The sequence below is a fragment of the Tenrec ecaudatus genome, chromosome 3 (assembly GCF_050624435.1).
Source record: "Tenrec ecaudatus isolate mTenEca1 chromosome 3, mTenEca1.hap1, whole genome shotgun sequence".
Classification (NCBI taxonomy): Eukaryota; Metazoa; Chordata; class Mammalia; order Afrosoricida; family Tenrecidae; genus Tenrec; species Tenrec ecaudatus.
In genome coordinates this window covers 207,763,970-207,789,331 of record NC_134532.1, presented here as the reverse complement: position 1 = coordinate 207,789,331, position 25,362 = coordinate 207,763,970, and the positions used below count along the sequence as shown (strand labels likewise).

General features: G+C 47.3%; 1 protein-coding gene across 7 annotated transcripts in view; it reads right to left on the bottom strand.

Moving 5' to 3' along the window:
- The window catches only part of LDB2 (LIM domain binding 2), a 423,583-nt gene that overhangs the window by 65,543 nt on the left and 332,678 nt on the right, over window positions 1–25,362 (bottom strand). For all 7 annotated transcript variants that reach the window (XM_075544501.1, XM_075544503.1, XM_075544502.1 and 4 more), the window contains exons 4-5: window positions 20,909–21,031; window positions 17,245–17,328 (exon numbers count right to left, since the gene is read on the bottom strand). In XM_075544501.1, the coding sequence (XP_075400616.1) occupies window positions 17,245–17,328; window positions 20,909–21,031 (207 nt within the window). The remainder of the gene's footprint in view (window positions 1–17,244; window positions 17,329–20,908; window positions 21,032–25,362) is intronic.

Sequence of the window (25,362 nt, the reverse complement as noted above, 5' to 3'; positions counted from 1 at the left end):
TAATGTATGTTCTTAAACACTTAGAATATTCTTGGAGAGGACACAAGGGATTGACATGGGTCATCACGTTTTCCTGAGGAACCTTGACATTAGTGAACTTCCTCTGAAAGAAGTCTCTCTGCTTCAACACGACTTCACAAGGTTTGAAAAGGAAAGTAGAAGACAATACAGCGGGCTTAGCCGCCTTCTTGGGAAGACGTCCAGTCTTTGTAAGCTATCCCTGGTCAGGAGGCCATTTTAATGGGATCATAGATAATCGTGGAAGATTCTCTTGATCCCAGAAAGAAATGGTGTCAACTACAGAGACTCTGCTATTTGGTGTTAGGCACCGTGAAGTTGGTTCCAACTCATAGCCACCCAATATCCAACAAAAGAAAACACTGCCCGGTCCTGTGCCATCTCACACTTGCTCTTCCGTTTGAGCCCATGGTTGCCGCCAGGGTGTCAATCCATTTCCTTGAGTGTCTTCCTCCTTCAACAAGCGTGATGTCCTTCTCCAGGGACTGGTCTCTCCTGACAACATGGCCAAAGTCTATAGGATGTAAAGTGTAAAGTCTTTCCTCTTGGCCTCTCAGGAGGCTTCTGGCTGTACTTCTTTCAAGACAGATTTTTTTTTTCTCCTTTTCTTCTGGTGCTTCCAATATTCTTCAGCAGCACCAGAATTCAAAGGCATCCATCCTCCTTTGTTCTTCCTTACTCAAAGTCGAACCTTCACACGCAGAGGAGGCCATTAAAAACACCCCGGCTTAGGTCAGGCGCTGCTCAAAGTCACAGCCATGCTTTCAACACGTAAAAGGAGTCTTCTGTAGCACATTGACCCAATGCCGGCTAGAGACCAGCATCGACCCGGGGCACAAAAGTGTTGCTCAATAAATATTTGTGGACTGAAAGGATAGGCATGAGCCCAGTAAAATGGATCTGCCAAACTAACCAAAAACCCAATGCCACGGAGTCTGCTCCCATGATGCTGCCTCAGTGATACGCAGGCAGAGCAGAGTGGTGTTCACTTCTGAACCACACTGATGTTCGCTGTGGCCATGGATCAGTTCATCTCGGGGAGGAATGCCTACGTCGGCTCTGGCCCTCTGTTTGCCTAGAGGGCATTCTTTTCAGTGGCTCAGGTCCATCAGCCGCACCTCCAGGGAAGGACAAAGATGAACACACCTGGTAAGGAGGTTCAGCCTCACAAACCCCACCCAGGGTCGCTCTGAGTGGGAGTTGACTCTGTGGCAGGTGAGGGCAGGTGCTGACAGGTGTGGGAAGTCAGGTGAGATCTACATCAAGTTAAAGAGACCCACTGGGCACAGAGACAGAAGTTGAGTCTCAGAAATGAGCAACAAAACGAACTTTTCCCATTTCAGCCTCCGTTCTTGACTCTTCCCTGTACATACTCTTAAAATAAATTCCAACAGAACTTCCTGGCCGACCTTCTTCCTTTAAATCCTACCCACCCTCCCCCCACCACCCAACTCCATGTCTAGACCACAAGAGAGACGATTTCCAAAGAGGGTTTAACTCTGGGCTCCGCCTTGTGCTTGGTTCCCTTTGCAGCCCCTCAGTTGCTTTCCCCCAGATGGCCAATTTCCTGCCTCACCATCCCCCTCAAGTTCCAGTGTCTTGTTAAAAGACCATTTCTTTCCCCTCCTCCGGCACCTCAGACTGGGAAATGACTTTCTTCAATCCAGGCTCTATTTGTATTTTTAAGGCCAAGAATTTTAGAAGCATTCATAGGTCTGAAATTGTTTGCAGCCAGGGCCACTCGGCTAAAATACTCTTTTTGTTGGTCTGGATAACACACACACACACACACACACACACACACACACACACACACCAAGGAGATGTCAACAAGTTAACAAGTTTGTGGGAAAATGGAATTCAGAGACAATGGAATTCTTCCAAGAGCTTTTTTTGAAGCCCCTTCATACACACACACACACACACACACACACACACACACACTCAAAAACCACACTCACTGCCATTGAGTTAGTTCTGACCCATAGAAACCTGATATAGGTTTTCTGAGGCAGTAAATCTTTAGGTGAGAAGGTAGCTTTATCCAGACTGGTGAATTTGAGTCTTTAAGGTTAGCACTAGGTTACCCACTAGGGCTCAAGCCCCGCCCCTCCTTTACATACCAAGAGACGTCAACATTTTCTGGGGGGAAAATGGAATGAAAATATCATGGGATTTCCCCACCAACCTTTTGAAGCCGTTGTGTGTGTGTGTGTGTGTGTGTGTGCGTGTGTGTATAGGTATACATCTATCTCCTCACCACTCTGTCTGGCCTGGCTTTAGAGCGCCCTGTTTCCTACTGCACTGCCATCGAGTCTGCTTAGACTCTTCCTGACTATGAAGAATGGTTCCTCAGCTGTGTCAAGAGTGTCCCATCGTCCTCTCACAGAGGGGCTGCTGATTTTGAACCGATGACCCTCTGGAGCACGCAAACCACGCTGTCACCAGGTGTTCCTGCAAAGTGCTCGGCCCTGGACATTGATAGGACACTTGGTGTCTGTCTCAGGTCGCGGTGGCAGTGAGCACTGGGTGGTGTAGGGTGCTGTTTCCCTTCAGCAGCTGACTGCTCTACTTCCCGAGGGCATCGCCATGTGTACTCCTGTGCTTCCTTCAGATGCAAAGAAGTGCCCTTCGGGTCTTCTGCTTTTAATCATTCTGTGTGAGTGCTCAGGAGGACTTCTGGCCTCTTCTCTGATGGGTGGGACCTTTCTCTGAGGAAGAGTGGAAAAGCCAATGCTAGCTAACAGTGATCCCCCAAAGCCATCCCTCAAAGCACCAAGGAGCCAGCTCGCATCCTAACCCAATAGTGGGGAATACAGTGACTTTGAGGATAAGCTTGAAGGGGGCCAGCAACACCCTATTGCCATGGACAGGCTTTGGGACTTAGGCACTGATGGACTCCTTTCTGTTCAATAGGGTTATTAATCCCTACTGCATCGTTTTTTTTTGGGGGGGGTGGGGATTATACATATTCCTCAGTAACTAATGGTGTCATGATGACAACTCTTATTCTGGAAGGTTCCTGAACAATCCAAAGGTTGTTTCTGAATCAGAGTTTCACCACTGGGCTTTATACCACACACTCTTCAAATTGTCTGTGGTGACTGCTGCTCCAGCCACCGAGCAGGAGGCTCTTTGTACTGCCACACAACTCTCCCAGGAGTTCCCTCCTTCCTGACCTGCTCGACATCCCAATCCGAGGGGGAGTTCATTGCTCACACCCTCAGCTATCCTGACCCCAAACCAAACCCACTGCCAAAGAGTCGACGCTGACTCAGAGTGGCCTATGGGCCAGAGTAGAACCGCCCCTCTGCGATTCGGAGACTTTCCATTTTTATTAGCACCATGCTCTAACCAACTGAGCAAACCGGCCATGCACGAGACTTTCCATTTTTAGGGGAGCACTCAACCTCAACTTCCTTCCATGCTGCGGCAGGTGGGCTCAAACCTCTGATCTTTCGGTGAGCAGTTCCATGAGTAGCTTACTATGCCACCAGGCCTCAAAAAATGTCGAATTGCTGAGAAAAAAAGTGCGAAGTTTCTTTTCATGCTCTCAACTGCTCGCAGGCTAGTTTGCAAACCTGCCGCGGTCAACCGACCACGGTTCACTTGTTGCTGTCATGAGGTGTCGAGTCAGTCCCGATTCCTAGGGCAAGAGAACGAACACCGCCTGGTCCTGTGTCATCCTCACAACCTCTCTTCTAGTTGAGCTCATGGATGCAGCAACTGTGTCGATCCATCTCGTCGAAGGCCTTCCTTTTTATCCACTGTCCCTCAGCTTTACCAACCATGATGTCCTTCCCCAGGGACTGCCTTCTCCAGACAACCTATCCAAGGTATGTGAGATGAAGTCTCACCATCCTTGCCTCAAAGGAACATTCTGGTTGACTTCTTCCAAGAGAGATGTTTGCTAGTCCACAGTTATTTCAGTATCCTTTGCCAGCACCGTAATCAAAGGAATCGATTAGACTCCAGTCTTATGAGGCAATTGAAAATACCGTGGCTCAGGTCACGTGCACCTTAGTCCTCAAAGTAACATTCTTGCTTTTCAACACTTTAAAGAGGTCTTGTGCAGGAGACCCTCTGCAGTGCCCTATTTGACCTCTTGACTTTTTCCATGAGCATCAGTTGTAGATCCAAGCAAACGAAATCCCTGGCAGCCGCAATGTTTTTCTCCTCTTAACCAAGGTCCAGTTATCTCTTACCTTGGTCCAGTTGGGAGGATTTTAATTTTCTTCATTGAATTGTCATCCACACTGAAGGCTGCCATCCTTGATCTTCATCAGTCAGGGCTTCAAGTCCTCCTCACTCTCAGCAAGCATCTGCACATCACAGGTTGTTAAGAAGCCTTCCTCCAATCCAGATGCAGCGTTCTTCATATGAGCCAGCTTCTCGGCAGATTTGTGTGGCACCCAGATTGAATAAGATCTTGAGGTGATACAGTCCTGAAGCCCACTTTTCCGAGTTTTTAAGCCACGCAGGGTTCCCTTGTTCTGTCCCTACGGCTGCCTTTTGATTCATGGTACAAGTTCCTCAGGAGCACGGTCAAGTAGCATACAGTTGACACAGCATATTTTCAACTGAAAGGAACCTTGGTGGCCTAGTGGATTATATGTTGGATGACATGATAACCACAAGGTCAGGGATTCGAAACCACCAGTCATTCCTCAGGACAAAGATGAGGCTTTATGCTCATTTAAAGACTTACAGCTCCAGAGACGTACAGTTCCCTAGAGGGCAGGTCTACTCTAGGCTTCAGGGCCGCTGCGAGTCAGAATCCACTCAGTAGCAGTGACTCGGGAGTTGGCTTTAGACCGTAAACCCCCGGGGAGCTAGCAATGTGCGGAGTACTCTCAAAGCCCTGGGACTTGCTGGGATCATTTTCTGCTTTCCCGAGACCAGTGCTTAAGAAGACGGTTGCTCGCTGTGTGTGTGAACTGAAGGAGCGCTGTTGGCAGAGAGGGTTGCATGCTAGCTAGGCTGTGACTTGGAAGGTCGGCAGTGCAAACCCACCAGCTGCTTCTCGAGAGAAAGGTGACGAGTTCTGTTCCCAGAAAGAGTCACCATCTCCCAAAACCCGTGGCAGCAGTTCTATTCTGCCCTACGGGGTCACAGAGATTCGAAGCATCTCGCTAGCACTGACTGTGAGTTCACTCTGATACCGATGACCATGGCTCTCCGTGGCTGGGTAGAGACTCCTACCCCACCCCCAGGCTTGACTTGCCATATAGGAGGGAAAGGGGGTTTGTCTGTAATCCCTCCTCATGTCATTAACCCAGGAAAATATCCTGGCTGGGAGTCAAAACCTTCCAGAAATAAAAATGAACAACCTCGGCAGACTTCCAAATGCCGAGGCAATGGCACTCCCGCTCCTGGTGGCCCGCTTCATGGTGTTCTGCTGGGGGTCGTTCTCCGGAGCTAATTGCCCAATGCGTACGGGCCCTGGACTCCGCTCCTGTCGCTATCGGTGGCAGCTATGTGCAGGGACCAATGTTCTTTACAGCATCACAATCACGCCCAACATCTCCATTCAGTTGGGAAATTAAAACACAGCCACCAACCCCACGACTGTGCAACGGAGATGCTTAATTGAAGAGTTAGATGTGCGTACTAGAAAATCAAACACACAAACAGAAACCATTGAAAGATGATTTTGTTGCGAGCTGCCATCGGGATGGCTCCACACCTAGGACAATACCTGGGCACAAGAGGATGGAATGCAGCCTGGTCCTGCCCCAACCCTCTGGTGGCCTGTAGGTGGGACTGCTGGGATCCAGACGGTTTTCATTGGCTGATTTTCAGAGGCAAGTTGCCAGGCCTTTCTTCCTATTTTCCTAGTCTGGGTGCTTCCTGCAGCCTGTTTAGCATCAGAGCAATGCGGGAGCCTTCAGTGAGGGGTGGGCTGAGACTCTGCAGGATGTGTATTGGCTGGAAGTGGAACCCAGTTTTCCTGTATGTTGCTAGGTGCCCACAAATGACTCAGGCTCATAGCAACCCTGTGCACAACAGAGTAAGACACCTAGATCCCATGGCATCCTCACTATAGTTCTCTTCGAGACCATTGTGACAGTTACATCATCTCCTGTCAACTCGTGAAGGGAGTGGAGTCTAGCCTGTTAACCGGGTCATAGCCAATGAGGCCTCTGTGTCGGCATGACCTTCCCCTGAGGATTCTGGGAACTCCTGTCTTCCTCCCTGGAGGCGGGACATGCACTCTCTCTCTGCTTCCTCTCTTTGTGAGACATTCCTGTTGACAAGCCATATGGAGTTATGCTGATGGCAGCCAGAGCCTTGGAGCTGGAGGAGCCTTGTGGAGACTCACACCAGTGCTAAGATGCTTCCACTGCCACTGGATCCACAAGACTTTCTACCCACTGGCCTGAGATCTTCCTGCACTGAGCATCATTGCATGTGTTGCATACGTCTAAAGAGGTTTTGGACATATGGGCTAATATTGGACTTATGGACTTGGTCTGGACGGGCTGGGATGTTTTCTTAATATATAATTACTCTCTGATATAAAATTATTTCTTATACACATATAAATGTCTATGAATTTGTTTCTCTAGTCTACTCGGACTAACACAATGGTTGTGGCAGCCACGGTATCAATTCTTCTCTTCAAGGGTCTTGTCATTTTCGCTCACCCTCCATTTCACCAACCTGAAAGTTCTTCTTCAAGAACTGGTCACACCTAAAAACATGTCCACAGTATATATGACACCGTTTCACATGCCTTGCTTTTAAATTGCCACCTGGCTGTACTTCTTCCAAGACTGATTTGCTTCCTCTTCTGGTAGCCCATGGAACTTATAATATTCTTCGCCACTACCACAGTTCTTCAGTCTTCTTTATTCATTGTACAACTTACACAATCTTCTTCTTCACATGCACAGGATGCAGTGGAAAATACCATTAATTGGGTCAGGTACACTGTCGTCCTCAAAGGAACATCTGTGTTTTTCAACAGTTTAAAGAGGTCTTGTACAGCAGATTTACATAACGCACTATGTCTCCTGCACAGAAGATAAGGATTCTACCACCGAAGTACCAATGCCTCGGTTTTGAAAACCCCTGAAAATAACTTTATGCATTTATAATAACACTTGTACTGAGACATGGGTGGCAAACCTATGACCCAAACTCTCTCTTGCTGTGTCTTTGGAAGACATCATCAATCAACTGTTCTCCTTTTTCTTCAGAATCGCAAGATAAATTCAAGCCCATGGCCAATCTATGGGACATGATAAATGAGCTGAACACACTTGGCATATGGAGGTGGTACTTTTCAGTTTAGAAAGTACTTGTCACTTGTGTTATCATTTAACCCCCACGCACCGTGGACTTTCTAGGGTTCACAGTTCACATAATTAAGCACTGGTGAGAAAACGGAAGCTCCAAGAAGTGAAGGCTTTGTTCAGCAGTATTTAAAAGTAAGTGGCAAAAGTGACAGTGAAGCCTTGCTCTTCTCTTCTTGGGTGGTGCAGATGGGGTAGGGATTTATCATGCACCACACTCTTGGTTAGGGTAGCTCCGTTTACCCTCACTCAGTTAGCCTTGTAAACATATTATCAGTTCCAATCTGTGGGGTTCTCAGAACAAGGGCCATGTTCTCAAGCCCACAGAGGCAGTAGGAGAAGGATTAGGGACCGAATACTTATTTTTCTAAATCTGAAGCATGTTTATTTTCTGCCCAACTTGTTATTCACTGTTCATTGGCAGAGAACACTGCCAGAAACAGGACAGGACAGAGGTCTTTGTCGCCTTTGTTCATTGCTGTTGAATCAGCCCTCCAATTCATGGCAACCAAATGCATGAATTACTGAGATCCATGAGGTCTTCATTGGCCGACTTTCCCAATTGCCAGGCTTCTCTTCCTCAGCTGCCTTAGTCAAGATGCCGTAACGATAGTTGATCAGTCTTACAGCAACTTTCAAGTCTCCACTGACAGACAGATGGGTGGTGGTTACACTTGAGCTACATTAGCTGGGAAGCTAACCTGGATCTCCCAACCAAAGGCGAGTACTCTCCCATGAGTCACCATGGCGCTCACCAAAGTGCTTACCAGAATCTCATGAGTGACAGTGAAACTGGACCATGCCTTTGAGGGTCAATGTTACAGAAAGGCTTTGGTCTTGTTATATTCCCGTACCGGAAGGTTTCAAGCTGTTAGAATACTCAAAGAACCAGGAACTGCCAAAAGAACAAACAAATCTGTCTTGGAAGAAGTCAGCATGCTTCTCAGAGGAAAAGATGGTGAGACAGTGAGACTTTGTCTCAAGTACTTTGGACATGTTATCAGGAGAGACCCGTCCCTGGAGAAGGACATCCTGCTTGGAAAAGCAGAAGAAGAGCGAAATGAGGAAAGCCCTTGGCAAGATGGATTGACCCAGTGACTGCCACAAGGGGCTCAAGCAGAGGAGCAACTGAGGATGGCGCCGGATCAGGCAGCGGTTCATTCTGCTGTGCCACGAATCAGAACCCGCTCAACAGAAAGTAACAGAAACAATAACAATATGCGAAATATGTGAATGTGTTTACCAAATAACACGAAGACACTGGTTACAGTTACCCAGAAACGATGCCTATGTATGTATGTATAAGAGTAAGAGAAAACACAAAGAAAAAAAACTTTTTTCTGGATGGAACCCAGGGTAACTAGATCCTTGAAAGTTGTGTTCAACACAATGATTTAGAGAAATGTATGTCGTCCTGCGTCATGAGAATCTGGCCAGAGGAAGCAGACAAAAAGAATCCCTGATTAGAAATATGATCCTCAAGACATGAAAGATGGCATTTGCAAAATAATAAAAGGGCATAATGACACTGAGAGCACAAATTAAATATGGATTCAAAGAGAGTGAAAGCCGTGATATTAGAATAAATATTTGACATTGGGAACTGAGGATCGAAGTGGAAACTTTGCACAATAGAGCTGGAAACCCACCCTGAGTTTTATTTCATTTCTGCAATATGTTCAACTCTTTGCTCCTCAGCTTCACAGCGGAGCTCTAGGCAGTGACTCTCCTTTCCTAGATGCTACAGGGTGGGTGAGTTCACCTCCGTTCTGAGATTTTTGTCTCATTCGCTAGGACCTCTTCCATTTAGTGCGCCACCCATCCACCTTTTCATGCATTCAAGAGGCATCTCCTGAATGCCTGTTGTGATCTAGGTCATGGGAGGCTCCAGAAATACAGGAAAGTGGATTCATCTCCAAGGTGCTCAGACAACAGTGCAGGAGAGCGATGGACGGTGGGATGATTTTACCCAGAGCTACAGTCCTTCTGTGGGGCTGCCATGACCATGTGCTGCAGGTTAGGTGGCTGAAGGCAAACAACAGAAGTTCTCTCATGGACTTGGAGGCAGGAAGTCTGAAATCAAAGTGTTTGCTGGGCTGCGCTCCCAGGGAAGGCTCCAAAGGGGGAGCCTTCCTGGTCTCTTCTAGCGTCTGGTGGTTGTCAGCAGTCCTTGTTTGGCTTGTAGATGCATCTTTCTGGTTTCTGACTCAGTATCCCCATAACCTTCTCCCCATGTGTCTCTCTGTCACTGTGTCTCTCTTTCTCTTTTATAAGGACACCAGGCATATACAGCGAGTCCCATCTCACTGTAGTATAACCTCATGTTAACTCAGAACATCTGCAGAGATCATCTTCCTTGTTTGGGGAGCGATATCATTTTTCATGTAGACACAATCGACAATAACAATCTATGTATATTGGACTGGGATTGGGCCCAGAGAGCTCCAGGAGCACTGGGCAGTGGCATCTAGCTTCAGTGAGGGCCAGGGAAAACTTTTCAGATGAGGGATGATCAAAAAATCCCCTAGGATGAGAAGGATTGGGGGTGAGAAGAATGGGATTGACAGTGGTCCAGGCAGGCAATTCTATTGGGAAACAATATGCAAGTGTGTGAGGAGAGGGTTGTCTAGAGAAACAGAACAGGTGACAATCATATATGTAGACGAGGTAGCTTTACATCAAGAAGGCATCTCAGCCCAGTCCAACTGAAGTCCATGGGTCTGATGCTAGGCAGAATCCTCTTGAGACTTGAATGGCTGCAGGCCAATGGAGCAAAAAGGTGAAGTGAGGTACAGGAAGGATGCAGGCTGGTAAGAGCAGAGATGCATGGATCCAAGGTTGGTGGATTGTGATTGGCTCCATCCCAGCCCATTGTGACTCCATGCACAGCTTAGCCTCTCCATACCCCATGATGGGTTGGCATGCACACCAGACCATTGTCATTTATAAGACTCTCATTGGCTGATTTCCCCAAGTAGATCACCAGACCTTTGTTCCTAGCCTATTTGAGTGAGGAGGTTCCACCGAAACCCATGCACATCACAGGAACATACAAGCCTTCACTTGCAAACAGGTGGTGGCCGTGCATGGTGTGCATTGGCTGTGAATCCAATCAGTTCTCCCACATGAAAGACGAGAGTTCTAACCACTGAACCACTAATGGCTCTTGACACATAGTAAGTGCTTGGTGAAGTGTTAGTGATTGTTCTGTTGGTTACTATACCCGGTTCAGATTTCTCTCCTAGGGCATATTTGTTTTTCTTTCTCACCTTCAAAGTGGAGACTGGGCAAATACAAGGCATCTCGCCTTGGCTGGAGAAATGAAAGATGAATGAAAGGGGAAATAGATCTGGTGGGAATTGACCAGGCATCCCAGCCAGGCTTCATTGGTTTGGATGACGAAATGCCAATCGAAATGCCCTCTGCTCACTGGGGCAGAAGATTGGATCTCATCATGAAACAGCAGAGGGACAGCGGAGCAGCTGCTTTCCAGAACACACAGAGAAGAACATTGTTGCTGAATTCCTGGTCCCTCCAGCCATTCTAAGGAGAACCTATTGTTCAATGTTTCATTACTAACTGCAAAACTGACACCCAAATCTACTCAACTGTTCGGCTGGGGAGCCTGTCCATCTGATCTCATCATGATTACAACCAAGAAAACCCCATGGGGAATGTTGACTGTCACATGGGGTTCGTGTGAGTTGGAATCAAATCAATGGCACCTAACAGCAACATAGCAACAACCTACTGTTGCCAACCTCTGACTGCATCACCAGAAGGTGCCAATGGCTGTTGGTATGGCTGTGGGGCCATTGTTGCCTGTCATGAAACCACCTCTGCCCAGTAGGCTGGACACACCTGTGGTGTAAACCACACCACCCAGTGTCTGGAAATGCTCATTGTGGAGGTTTCTTAAGGAGCCCTGGTAGCTCTAGACCTTTGGCCTTGGACCGTTAACCACAAGGTTGTCAGTTCAAATTCACCATTTGTGCTCTCTGGAGAAAGATGAGGCCAAGCTTTGTAATGCTCTTGTTCGGTGCAAGGGGGTCGATTCCGACCCACAGTGACCCTATGCACAACCGAACAACCTACTGCCCAGTCCTGCACCAATGTCAGAAGTGTTCTTGCTCTTGAGCCCATTGCGGTCACCGTGTCAGCCCATCTCCTTGAGGCCCTTCCTCTTTTTCGCTGCCCCTCCGCTTTACCAAGCATGATGACCTTCTCCAGGGACATGTCCAAACTGTGTAAAAGGAAGTCTTGTTTCCAAAGGGAACTCTGCCTACACTTCTTCTCTCCAGTTTTGGAATCCTAGGTCCATAAGTGTTGTAATGGAGTTCAGTTGGGCAGCGGTCCTTGTTGTTGGTTGCTGTCACTTCTGTTGGAACTCAGGGTGACCCTGTGTGCACAAAAGAGCTGCCCTGCAGGATTCCCAGCTCATCACGCCTCTCTGTGGAGGCACCTCTGGGAGGGCTGGAGTCCACAACCTTTTGGCTCTTCATCCAGTGCTTCCCTATCCATGCCATTCCCCTTGGGCACGCTGGCTTCCTGCTTCCTAGGCAGGCTCCCAGTCCCAGGCTGCACAACTACCCCAGTGCCAGTTCACCAGGCCACCCCGGCTTCCCACAGGTCACTCAATCAGCCCTGGCCACAGCTCGACCCCTACTCAGCCGCCTCCCCTGACAGAGGTGAATCTGCCCTCCTCAGACACACTCCTGCCTGGTGGCACAGAGCACCTCCACAAGCCCAGTTATGCCGGGAGGTGACAGGAGGGAGCACAGGCAATTTGACAAACCAAGTCAAAGGGGAACACCAGCTGCGCTTGTTGGTGCTTCCAATGCCTCAGGTCACAAGGCTTCGCCCAAAGTGCTAGCAGGTCAGGGGGCTCCTCAGCCTGTGGTGACGACGTCCAGAGTCCCGCTGGAGGCTATGTTTCACCTGGTCCTCCCTCCAGTAATGAGAGCTTCCTGGGGTCAGCTCTGCCTCTCTTCTGATCACAGGTGTTGCGGAGGATGGGCCAGCATTTCAGAGGAACGAATGGGCTCATTTGGAGACCACTGCTTACTTTCCATATTGCTTCATATTATTACTGGACAATGCAGCATATTAAAATCTCTGAGGGCTGGGGCATTTAAAAGCTGAGCTCTCCTCCCCAAAGCAGGGTGCATTGATTTATTTCAATTTAGAAAGGACTTAGAAGGCCACAAGTTCATACTTGGCAGCATACTTACCTGACCTCTTTTCTTGATACTGGGAGTGATGATGGAAACTCCTCATGAGCTCGATTGGAACAATGCTCAGGGCAATTCCATTAGTGAACGCATTTTATGGCTCCACGGCTGGTGTGGAATTTGTCAAGCGTGGTGGCTTGCTGCTGCTGTGGTTTCGGAAACTCTGCTGGGGGAAGTACAACTACGATGCTCCTTGGAAGGAGGGCAAACTTTGCCTCACATACTTTGGTCTTATCATCAGAGGGGACCAGCCTCTGGAGGAGGGCATTGGGATGGTGAGGGATTATGCCAACTGGACACTCCTGGGGAAGGATCCGAGCTGAGCTTAAGCTATTAATTGCTTCGCAGCCTGATGACACCTCCTTGGTGTCATAAGCCTTTTTGTGTAAGAGAGAGAGAGAGGCTGAACAGAATCCAGTCCTTTTTGGCTCTCTGCCTTCTGACCAAACTGGATTTTTGCATCTGGTTCTGTGACCGCCTATTGAGTCCTCTTCTGATTCCAGGAGCTGTCAGCAGACTACAGAGGGTGGATTCAGTTGGCTGACTTTGAGCTTCTGCATCCATCAGTCTGTGCCCCCCCCCCCCCCCCCCATCCACTGTATGAGTTTCATCAGCCTGCTTCCTGGTCATCAGCTTCTATGAGTCAGGAGAAGTTTGACTTCAACTGGACTGCACATATTTATTTCTACAACCATGTAAGCCATTTCTTGATATAAATTGCTTTCTATATTCCACACTAGTGTTAGTCCAGATTGACTAGAGAAACAAATTCATAGACACTCATATATGTGTAAGAGACAGCTTTATATCAAGAAAAAATTATGTATCAATAAAACTTTTCATCCCAGTCTAGATCAAGTCCATGAGTTCAATATTAGCTTGTGAGTCCTATTTTTGCCCATGAATTCCTCTTGAGACTCACGCAACACATACAATGCCGCCAAGTGCAGGAAGATCACAGGCCAGTGGGTGGAAAGTCTTGTGAAAACATCTCAATGCTGACAGGGGTTTCCACGTGGCTCCTCCAACTCCAGGGCTCTGGTGGAGTTCCATGTGTCTTGTCAGCAGGAAATGTCTCTATGTGCCCTGCCTCCAGCGAGTTGCTTATCTCCTTCGTGCCTCCAAATGAGTCATCATGCTACAACCTGATTGACAGGCTAAACTCCACCCTTTCACTCTCAATAGTCTCAAGTTGACAACAGATTATGTAACTACCACACTCACACATACAAATGCCTCTGGTTTTGTTTTTGTAGAGAACCCAAACCAGCCATTGTGCTTGGTAGAGGGCCAGTGAGCAAGAAGACCCTCATTGAGATGGAGTGACACAGTGGCTGCAACAATGGACTCAACCTTAGAGATGATCGTGAGGGTGGCACAGGACCAGGCAGGTGCCTTCTGTTGTACATAGGGCTGCTATGGATTGGAACTGACCGGATGACATATAAGAACAAAAACAACAAACCTTTGTGATTGCTCAACTGTTTTGCAAAGGCTAGGTGCCAAGGCTCTTGAGGACTTGGGGATCCTGGTTCAAAACTAAAGGACTCATCTTTGATGATCATCTGCATGATCACTCATTAGGCCAGTTTGGATCATGAAAGGACACCCACGGGCACTAGTTTGGGGCACTGATTTTCAGATTCCGCTCAGCCATGGCCTGACAAGTGTCTCGGGGGTGTCTCAGGGAGTTGCTGCCGGGAAACATGACCTTTACCCAAACCCTATAACCTGAGTTCAAAAGGAATCCTCCCTGGGTTTTCCTGCGCCCATGTAGCCCTCTCTCTCAGCACACCATCTCTGGAATGGTAGCCACCTACACCCTACCTGACATCCTGGGGGGCACCCACAGTTCATGGTTGGCTACTACCCTAAAAGTTGGCAAATTGATCCCTCCCAGCAAGACAGCAGAAAGGGCTGGCAATCTGCTTTCATAGATATTGTTTCTAGCTGCCGTTGAGTCAATTCTGACTCAGTGACCCCGTGGGACCCAGGAGAGCTGCCCCAGAAGCTTTCCTCTGCTGTCACCTGTACAGTAGCAGGTCACCAGGTCTTTTCTTCCACAGAGTGGCTGGTGTGTTTGAACAGTTGACCTTTTGGTTAGCAGCTTTAGCAAGATGAAACCCACAACCATAGAGTCAATTCTGACCTCTGGGTCCCTGTGTAGGTGTGATGGTTAGGGATTATGTCAGCCAGTACTTCTGGGTAAGAGTAGGGGCAAAGCCCAACCTACCAATCCGGTCGCAGCCTGAAGACACCTCTGTGGGTGTGGCCTTTGGTATAAGAGAGAGAGAGAGACTGAGCAGAATGATATTTGCCTCCTGTGGGAGTGGAATCTTCCGTCCTGTCCCTTGATCTCCTGTTGTGTTGCCTGTCCATCACAGGAGCTGTCAGCGGACTACCAATGTGGATACATTTAGCCAACTTCTGATTCAAACAACCTTTGTACCCGGCAGCCTGTGTGTACCCAGGCCCCCCACTCTCTCCCATTCCCCATCTCTGTTTCTTTGTTCTGATTCCTGTTCATTAGTTTCCATGACTCAGGAGAAGTCTGCCTTGAACTGAACTGGACTTACCTATGTCTACAACCGTGTAAGCCAGTTCCTGATATAAATATTTTTCTGTATACACCACACACAAGAGCCACTGGTTTTGCTTCTCTGGAGAACCCAACCTAACCCAGTAGGGCTTCTAAAGATTTGTAAATCTGATTGGGAACACGCAGCCCCGTCTGTTTCCCTTGCTGCAGTGGGTGCGTGTGAACCTCATGGTTGGCAGACCAAGTTGTATTTGACAGCACCACGGGGATACCTTGAAAAATACAGCAGGGCTGAGAATGTGGGGGTGGGGAGGGAGCACCCTTTGGCTCAGCGTGGCACACAGGGCAACAATAGCGCATAGTAGGCCCTTGGTACATTATGACAACAAACACACAGTAGGCACTTTTTGTCACCAGGTCCTGACATGAATCACCTCATTTCCTCTGTGCACTCACCCCTACGTGGAAACCAAACTCAACGCCATTGAGCCAATTCTGACTCATGGCGCCCTGACTATAGAGCAGGGTGGAACTTCCCCTGTGGGTTTCTGAGACCCTACTGCAACCCTTTGTAAGATTAGGTCTTATCCTTCTTCCTACGTGGAGAAGCAGGCAGGGGAGGCAGTGGTTAACATGAACTCCTTCATCCAACCTGCAGGACAACAGGGCACCGATGGAAACCACCCTGCCTTTGTGCGCCTTCATTCTTTCACACCCACCCAAGCACCATCTCTTCCTGGAAGCCTTCTCTGCCTGATCCCCATGAAGAGGCTCTGTGCTGCCCTTCATGATTCCTTCTGGAACTCTCTGTGTACTATCCTGTACCTATTGAACTGTTTTTGGGGTCTGTCTCTCAAAGGAGGGCTTTGTTGATGGCAGGTCCAACTGTTGTCTTGGACTTTCCAGTGTACAGACCAATGTGATGCCCACTGGAACACCCCAGGAGTCATTGCTGAAGGTTAGGGTAATGTGGATGCACTTGATGCAAGCATTCCTCATTGTAGAAGAGCCAACACAAAGCAGCTCGACACTTCAGGGAAACAGAGTGGTTGCACATAGAAGGCTGTGCATCTGAAACAAAATCCATAAGCCTAGGCGGCATGGAAGGATGAGGGAGTGAGTGGTAGGATATATTTGAGGATGGGGAAAGGAGACCCAGGGGAAGTGTAGGGCCAAACACTGAAGGAGCTCAGCAGCTCAGAGGCAAAGGGCTGTGGACCATGGTGGCCACTGCCTTCTTGTGGCTAAAACCTTACCTTCTACCTGTAACTCCTACTACAGCACCACTCTACAAACCCAGAAGATCCACCGTACCTGAGAAGTCCAAATGAGAGCTGTGAATACAAGTTATGCAGGACACTTTGTCTAACATTCTTTTTTTTTTTTTTCTCTAACATTCTTAAGTTAAAATTAAAAAAATATTATGATAGGCAAACCAGAAAATCCCATTACAGCTTCCACAAACTGTTCTTCAGTGGCCTTGATGAGTTACACTCCGGGCTGGAGTTCCTTCTGGAGACTCAGACATAATGCCCTGTCTCCTTGGGGGTAATGGGTCCATAGGTGGGGACTCAGAGGCGGCAAACTCAACAAGGGCACACTACAAACCCAAGACCAGCAGAAAGGAAGTAATGTCACAGCCTTTTATGAGAAAGGACATTTCTAGTCTTTGAATGATGAATTCCAAAAGCCATACCAATGGAGAGAGGGCAGTGAGCCCTGCCAACATGTAGACTTGATGTTTTGCTAATTAGACACCATCGCCATTTGAACGTGCACCTATAACTGCACACACACAACACACTCATACACATATACCTTCACCCAAACCCAAACCAAACTCACTGACATTGAGTGAATTCTGACTCATAGCAATGCTATAGGACAGAGTAGAACTGCCTCTGTGGGGTTAAGATACTGCAAAAATTTACAAGAGCAGACAGCCTCGTCTTAGTTCTACAACACAACTTGTGGTTTCAAACTGCTGACCTTGTGATGAGCAGCTCAATACACAACCACTACATTACAGGGCACCCTAACCCAGTATATATACACTGTGCTCTATCACTGCATTTCAAGTCTGGCTTCAAGATGCATCAACACTGTTCAGATACTTTGCAAAGATACCAGAAAAAGGAATCATTCCACATGGCCTTACCCTGAGGTAGTTGAGGGTGAAATTGGTTAGCCCCATCCTGGTGATGTTTTTGGACAGTTGATCCAGAACCTGAGGATCTTGTGCCTAGAGAGATCAAAACAACAACAAAAAGTCATATGTTTACCCTGGTCTAATGGACAGGTGGTGGAGCTAAATGAATCCATTCGTCTATCGGTAGACATTTGCATATAACACATAAAGAAATGTTCGAAGAAGTATGTCTGGCGTATTGTCCAGGGAAACCCTACTGACTCTGATGTGATCTCCATCTTTGGGAGAAATGGCTCTGCTTCTTCCTTGGGAGGGCCTCAGACTGCTGCTTCAGGCCTCTAAGTTGGGGTACAAGACACTGGGTCCATGTCACTCACCACAGATGGCACGTCCTTCTTTTAAGGCTGGTCTAGCTATCTGGCTATGATGGCGCTGGTGTTTGTAACAGCCTAGAGTTTGGGACTCAGTCTGAAAACTTTGCAAGAGTGAGCAAATATCTATAAATGTTCTTCAGAGTCTAGGACTTGGGACAGCTGCATGGGCTACCCCAAATATTAGGTCTGGCCAGGAATTATGAAACCCCTTTCTGGTCCCCATTTTAAAATTAAGTTGATACTCCTTGCTTTTGTTTGCCTCTCTGTCTTCTTTAATAGGTAGAACCAAATCTGGGTTCCTGATGGTGCAGATGGTTAAGCAACGGAAAGATTAGTGATTCAAACCCACTCAGAGGGGATTCCATAGGAAAGACCTGGAGATCTGTTTCTAAAAGGCTACCTTTGGACACACAGGGTCATCGAGACTCAGGATCAGCTCGAGAGCAACTGACAGTGTGCCAATATAAGCAAACTGGCTCTGAATGGAGGGAGACATGAGAAAGTAAACATCCATTTGTCTCCATTCTCTCACCTTGAATTTATTCTCTTCTAGACCCAATTCTTCCCACAGTGATATTACCAACCAGATGCATACATGTTTGCATCGTGAGCCAATGGTAGCTAGTTGCTGCCAAGCTGCTCCTGACTCATGGTGATGCCATGTGTGCCCACACGTTGTGAAACCACGGCCCAGGATTCCCAACAGCTGATTTCTTTGGAAGAAGATCCTCAGGCTTTTCATCTAAGGTGCCACTGGGTATGCGACCTCCCAAGCTTTAGGTGAGCAGCCAAGCATGTTCACCAGTGTACCACCTAGTACATATACATATAGGCATGTATGTGAATTATGCTGCTAACGAAGAATATTGAAAGAACCTTGGTCTGCCAAAAGGACAAGCCAATCTATCTTGGGAGAAGTACGCAACGTTTCTTAGAGGCAAGGCTGGTAAGACTTTGTTCACATATTTTGGACCTGTCAGGAGAGGCCAGTACCTGGAGAAAGACATGTTTGGTAAAGTAAAGGGGCAGTGAAAAGGAGGAAGATTTTTGACAAGATGGATTGGCACAGTGGCTGTATTGATAGGCTCAAACATAAGCTCAGTTACGGGGATGGCACAGTACTGGGCAGAGTTTCCTTCTGTAGTACATAGGGCTGCGACTATATTGATGACACCTCACAGCAACAACGCACACAAACACCATCAAAATGTGGGAGAAAACAGTCACATGGTATCACTGTTCATGTGAGTTTCTTGAAGTGGAATGTTTGGCAGACATTATTGGGTCAATGCTTTTTGAACCCTTCACATGTGCCAGGAGGAACGTTCAAGTAGACATGGCTGATCTCAGAAAGTCTGCGTTCCACTTGGCAAACAGCATGTAAATAAACGAAGAGAAGGGTAGGGCTGCTTTGCTGCTGCTGCTGCTTGCCACTAGCCAGTGTCTGTTGAGGGCATACTATGGGCCAGGCGCTATTCTAAGTTTTTCCTGTGCATTCTCACACTTGAGAGTTAAGGTTTGTGTCAACTTGGCTTGACCAAGATTTGGGCAATTGAGGCCTAATATTGTCTGAGGCAGGCTCTATGACTGTACTCATTTTATGGATGAGGGTCTAGTGGTGTAGACACAGCAGTCCATTTGTCTAAGGCCACATACGACCCGGGGCACAAATCTATGCCATTTCATTCTAGATTGCAGCCTCCCAACCACCACCCCTTGGAAGATCAGAAGACTTGAACTAGGCTTTGAAAGTTGAGAGGGCCTTGTGTATGGGTGGTCAGAAACACTGAGAGTGACACTATGGGTGCCCCAAGGTCAAGGGGAAAGGCAAAGGCCGAGGAGCGGACTGAAGTCCAAAGACACAGGCTGGAGTCAGCTGGTTGGTTTAACAACCTGGGCTTTGGAGTCAGAATCAGTAGGCTCTTAATGTTGCCATTTTCATGCTGGAAACTACTGGACACTTTATGGAACCTCTCTGACACCTTTAAAACAGAAATAATATCAGTCTATCTATATGGGTTGCTCTGAAGAGTAAATCATAACATATACAAAACATGCAGAATTGGACCTGGTACATGACACACTCAACAACTGCTAATGGTAGTTATTTCCAGCAGATGGTGGCTGTGCATGAGCAGTGCTGCCCTGTTGAACAATCACCACTTCCCTCTCACTGGGTTATCGTGATTGGTTGCCATCAAGCCGGCTCCTACTCCTCTCAGCCATACAGATCATGGAAGTAAACATTGCCCAGGGCCAGCTTCATGATCCTTTGTGTGTGTCTATGTCCATTACAGCTTCTGAGCCAACCATCTCATGGAGGGTCTCTCTCATTTCCCTTGTCGCACCACTTGACCGATTATGTATTTTCGAGCAAGTGATGATGTGTCCAAAGTAAAGCATGTCAAAGTCTTGTCACCCTTACTTCTAAAGAACTTTCTGGCTGTATTTCTTCTAAGAGGGATCTGTTCATCCTCTAAGCTGTGCACAGTATACGTGATGGTCTTTGAAAATGGTATAGTTAGAACTTGTCAGTTCTTCATTTGCCTACCTTTATTCACGATCCCATTTTTATATGCATTGGGGGCCATTGATAAGACCACTCACTATGTGGCTCAGAAACCCCTTTGTAAATCAGCACCTTCTTCAGGGATTGTGGTTCCCCAGCTTCTAGCTGATCTTCCCTTTAAAATATAGCAGCAGTTTGGCTTCCAATTCGACCTCGTACCTTGCTAGTGGTCAATGCATTGCATGTGATTAGTAGCTAGATGAAGCCAAGGGAACCAAACATGCCGCTTCGAGTCCAGCCCCGGGACCAGGAACCGGCAATCCTGCCGATGAGATCCATGCTACACTAGGCCAGCCCCCGTCAGCTGGTTCTAATCAGAACGGGGAATTGTTTATCTTACTTGTTCTATTTCCTTCCCCAGTTATACATAACAGGTTTATTAGCCCAGTCAGAGCACCACTTGATAATAACCAAATGGAATTTAAGGGAAGGACAAAGTGTTTATTGAGGTAACCTCACTTTGGAGTTTAAAATAATATAAAGTATGAAAAACAATCTCATAATACACCCAGACCCAGAATCCAAATGAAAACCTAAAAAGAGCCTGTGGATTCTAATGGTTGGAGGGGGAAAAAATCCAATAATTTAGAATTAATTACCTAAAGCATGGAAACAACTGGAGCTCTTTCATCCAGAGAGAATTGGGCTTTCCCCCTTGAGTAAAACAGAAGTGGGGCAGAGGTGGGGGGGCAGAGAGAAAGAAAAGTAAAAGAGAAATTAAATTACTTACATGCATGGCTAGAATGCTTCTTGGGACTAATTCTCTGTATTGTCTAATGGTAAAGTGCCATGTTTTTATTCTCATGAGATCATCAAAGGTGAACTCCAAGATCAGTCTGCCTTCTGTACATACCTGAAAGCAACAAACAACACAATCGTTTGTGATCCACATTAACATCACAGCGTGGCACCCCCAGGTCAGCTGCTCTGCCAGGTCTCTCCCACTGGCCTGAGGCTAGTTTGTGGCCAAGAAGATGACACAGCATCTCAGGCATAGCTGGGCCAATACAACCTGGGGACTCAGTGCTCCGAGGTCCTGGAGTTCAAAGACCACCCCTACTGATTCATAGTCATGCGAGCTACTGAAGCTATGAACTTCTGGTTCATCTTCTGTCTCGATGAGCTTCAAGCCCATGTAGTAGAGACCTTTGTACTGAAAACTCCTCCCACATGTCACTCAAGCTCCTACTGCTGCCCAGTCCATTCTAGCTCATCGTGACCCCACAGCACAGAGTAGAACTGCCCCTGTGGGCTTCCAAGCCTGTGATAAATCTTCCACGAAAACAGAAAGCCTCATCTTTCTCCTGGGGAGAACCTGGGATTTTCAAACGGCTCATCTTGCAGTAAGTATCCTCTCACTGTTGCCTACTATTTCTCCCACTTTTGTCACCCTTCCACCATAAAGGTTAAGGAGCCCTGTTGGTGTAGTGGCTTACATGCTGACCTGCTAACTGCAAGGTCGGGGAAGTTCGAATCCCCCGGCCACTCTTGAGGAGAAAATGAGGCTTCTGCTCCCATAAAGGTTTATAGCCTTGGAAACCCAAAGGGGGAGTTATACTCTTCCTTTTAGGGGTTCTCTGTGACAGATTGCCAGAGTGAGACCCTAACAGCCTGAGGGAGTCATAAAGTTGGTTATCCTAAATCGGGAGGATACAGCCATTAAGAGTGATGATGCTTCACTGTGAGTGACAACAGCGTTTCTCAATAGGAGTCCCCAAAGGCAATGCTTAACCCTGGTGGGTAGGGACCCATGGCTGAGAGGTGTAGAAAAGAGGTTTCCTTAGAATCGAGTCTGGGATCTTAAATCCACGATGGCACGTTCTGCCTTCAAAGGGGGTCAACTTTTGAAGGGACACGTCTATCTTTCTAGGAATAACAATATGATTAATGCACCGTGAAGTTTCTGAGACTCTCTTCCTTGATAGATTGGCAAGAGACAGGGTGGATTTTGCTCCTTTGGGGTGTGATTCAAGCCATTTCAGGATGCCGTTTTGACTCTCTTCCCAGTTCCCAACTTTGGAATGGGAAATGGTGGTGATCATTCGCACACCACCGAGCCTGTCTCTATGGCAGCAGATTGGTCCAGCTTTCTCTACATTTCTGTTTCTTTGTCTATCAAATGCAATATCCTTAGAGTTGGGAGAGGACATTACATGTACTTGTGTAGGTAGATTGTCTAGTATCATACCTGGCCCATAGTAAGAAGCCTGTTAATGGTAGCTTTAGAGATTAAAAAAGCCTGGGCCCAGTGACCACAGAACCAGAGATTAGTTGCCTTCTAAGGCTCATGAAAAAGGAATCCTGGTAGAGGAGTGGGTTAAGCTTTGGGCTGATGACCAAAAGGTAAGCAGTTTGAAAGCACCAGCCACTCTGTAGGAGGAAGAGGAGGTTTTCTGTTCCCGTGAAGAATTACAGTCTCAGAACCCACTGGGGCCAGGTCTACTCTGTCCCCTAGGTTTGCGGTGAGTCAGAACAGAATGGCCAGCACTGAGGACGTTTCCTGGGATGCAGCTCAGTGGCTCTGCTTGGGGGTGGGCTGGAAGGAAGCTGAGCCTCTACCTACACTCAGCTCCTAAGCATTTCCTGAATTCAACCAGAGCAGCCTACATTTGTAAAAGCTCTTGTGGCTCAGTGGCTAAGTGGTTGGCTGCCCATTGGAAGGTCCGTGGTTCAAACTCAGTAATTGCTTCCTGGAAGAAAGATGTAGTTGTCTTCTTCCATCAGATTACAGCCTTAGAAACCTCCCCAACCCCAAACCAAGCTCCCTGCCATGGAGTGGATGCTCACCTGTCCTGTAGGGTCCCTAAGAGTCAGAATTAACGCCATAGCAACAAGGCTGGGTTAGGTTTTTTTGCATCATCAATTTGATCTATTTTAACATATTGGGCTCTGGATAGACTTTATTTATAGAGAGATTATTTCATTTAAAGTCAGGCACAGTAGACCCTGAAAATCACTGCACTGCAAAATTAAAGCAACCCAAACCCAATGTAAATGACAATAAAGTAATTAGGGGATAAATTATACATTTATAAAGCTTTAACTCTATTTAGTTGATTAGCAACGCATATAAAACTTTTTGGGAAACTCCACGGCACTTTCTTTTGGTGTGTGAGCTTAGGGTAAATGCCTTCATCGTTTGACTTCCAGCTACTCACTAGGCACTGGTTCCATGCTTTTATTCACTTTTCCTGATTTGAGATGCTATTTTCTAGCGGCAAGTCAAACGCAAGTGAGAAGCACTACTAACACGTGCGATAGGACTCGGCTCGAGAAAGAAGTTGCTAACATTGGTCACTGATGTTTTATCAGAAGTATGGCAAGATAATTATTGGTAGTCTGGGTGAAGCCCTCTATCTCGGATCCAATTAGCAAAACCAGTGGGTAATTTCAGGTATCTGAGCACCTTGCTCCAATACTCCCCGTTCAATGATCTACAGTCTTGTTTTTGAGCATCTTCACCACGAGAGTTGAGCACACTGTGGGGGCAGACCAGTGTCTCTGAACCAGTCCCCCCAGCACATCGTCAGCACTGGAATTCACCAAGGCTTTCAAAAGGAAGGGTACACGGTGAATAAGCATGCATCCCGCCCCTCCCCCCAACCCAGGGTGTTAGTATGACAGAAGTCACTTGCAGCGCTGGCTGTCATCACAGAGAAGTAGCTACAGCCAGAGACCAACAGTGAAATGCCCTTACAATAGAGCATAGGGCATTTGGATGTGCTCTCCAACCCTCTTTATAAAGATGGGGATTATTGGACACTTGTACACCTATTAGCCCCGTTACATGTCATGCTTCTCCATTGTCTGGACTATTTGAGCTGTTCTTTGAACCACAAACCCAGGGTGCATGGAATCTCTGGTTTACTTCTTTCTCATGGAGTACAATTTCATAATGAGGAGAGTTGCTATCAGGACCCGTCCCCAGAGAAGGAGGGCATCATGCTTGGTGATGGCGCAGGTCAGCGAATAAGAGGAAGGTCCGCCATGGGATGGAAGGACCAGTGGCTGCAGCGATGAGCTCGGATGTACCACTGATTGTCTGGATGGCTCAAGACTGAGCAGTGTCTTGTTCTATTGCACAAAGGGTAGCGCGATCGCATCTCCTATCAACAACAAAGCTCCGCAGCTGATGCAGATGCTTCAGGTTCATGGACGACACTTTGAAGGTCTTCTTGTGTCTACGGTGTGTTTGTGAGAACAATGAGTGGTATGTGGTCATTCTGATGAGTTCCTCCTTTGGAGCTTCTGGAAGGCCAACTCACATTGGGTTCTGTGTCCTTCGTGACCCTGCAGGTCAGTGGGGGATCCTTCTTGGTCTCCAATGATCAGAGGCCTACAGAATAGAACATGGCACAGATATTGGACTTCTCTGAGGGGTTGATTATAGCTCAGAAATGATACGCTTCATCCAGAGCATCACAGGAGCAAGGTAGAGGATGTTAGAACTCAGGCTGAGTCGACTATGTTTGCTCCCATGAAGATACCCAGGATGGCTTCCTTGAGTGAATGGATTGAGGAGACTTCCGGTCATGGATGATGTTCTCCAAGCATTTGCTTCCACAATGTTCTTCCAAGCCCTGTGTGGCCTCTCTGCCCCCACCCACACCCACCAGAGAAGTTAAAGAGAACCAAAGTCTTGGTGATTTATTTTATATGCAACAATCAGCAAATGGAATGGAAGTACATGAGGGAAAAAAAAACCCACACAGATATATTTCTGGTTCTGCGATGGAAAAAAAAATGGGCATATCTGAAAAAAGGGGAAATTAATGTTTTCTCTCTTCAGAAAAATTCTGTGCATTCCTCTGAATCAATACAATTAATGCAGCCTTTATCCGAAGTTGGTCTTTTTTTTCAGCCTTTCTTTCACTTGGAATTCAAAATCAAAAGGGGCTCCAATTAAGAAAACATTTTCTGTTGTGCTGAATTCATGTTACCACGCTGTGAGCTCTGACATTTTGTTTCTGTGGTAACCAAAATCAGCTGATTAGTTGGCATGGCAACAGAAAAGATGTAATCCCAGCAGACACACTCTAATCAATGCCCCCAGCACAGATGGTCTCCGGAGGATCAACAAGAAAGAGGCTGGCAGGCATTCGGCGCATCACGTGCTCGCTTGAGACTAGGCCAGGAGCCGGGGAATGGAAAAAGGGCGTTTCTCAAACTAACCCGTGGCTTTTT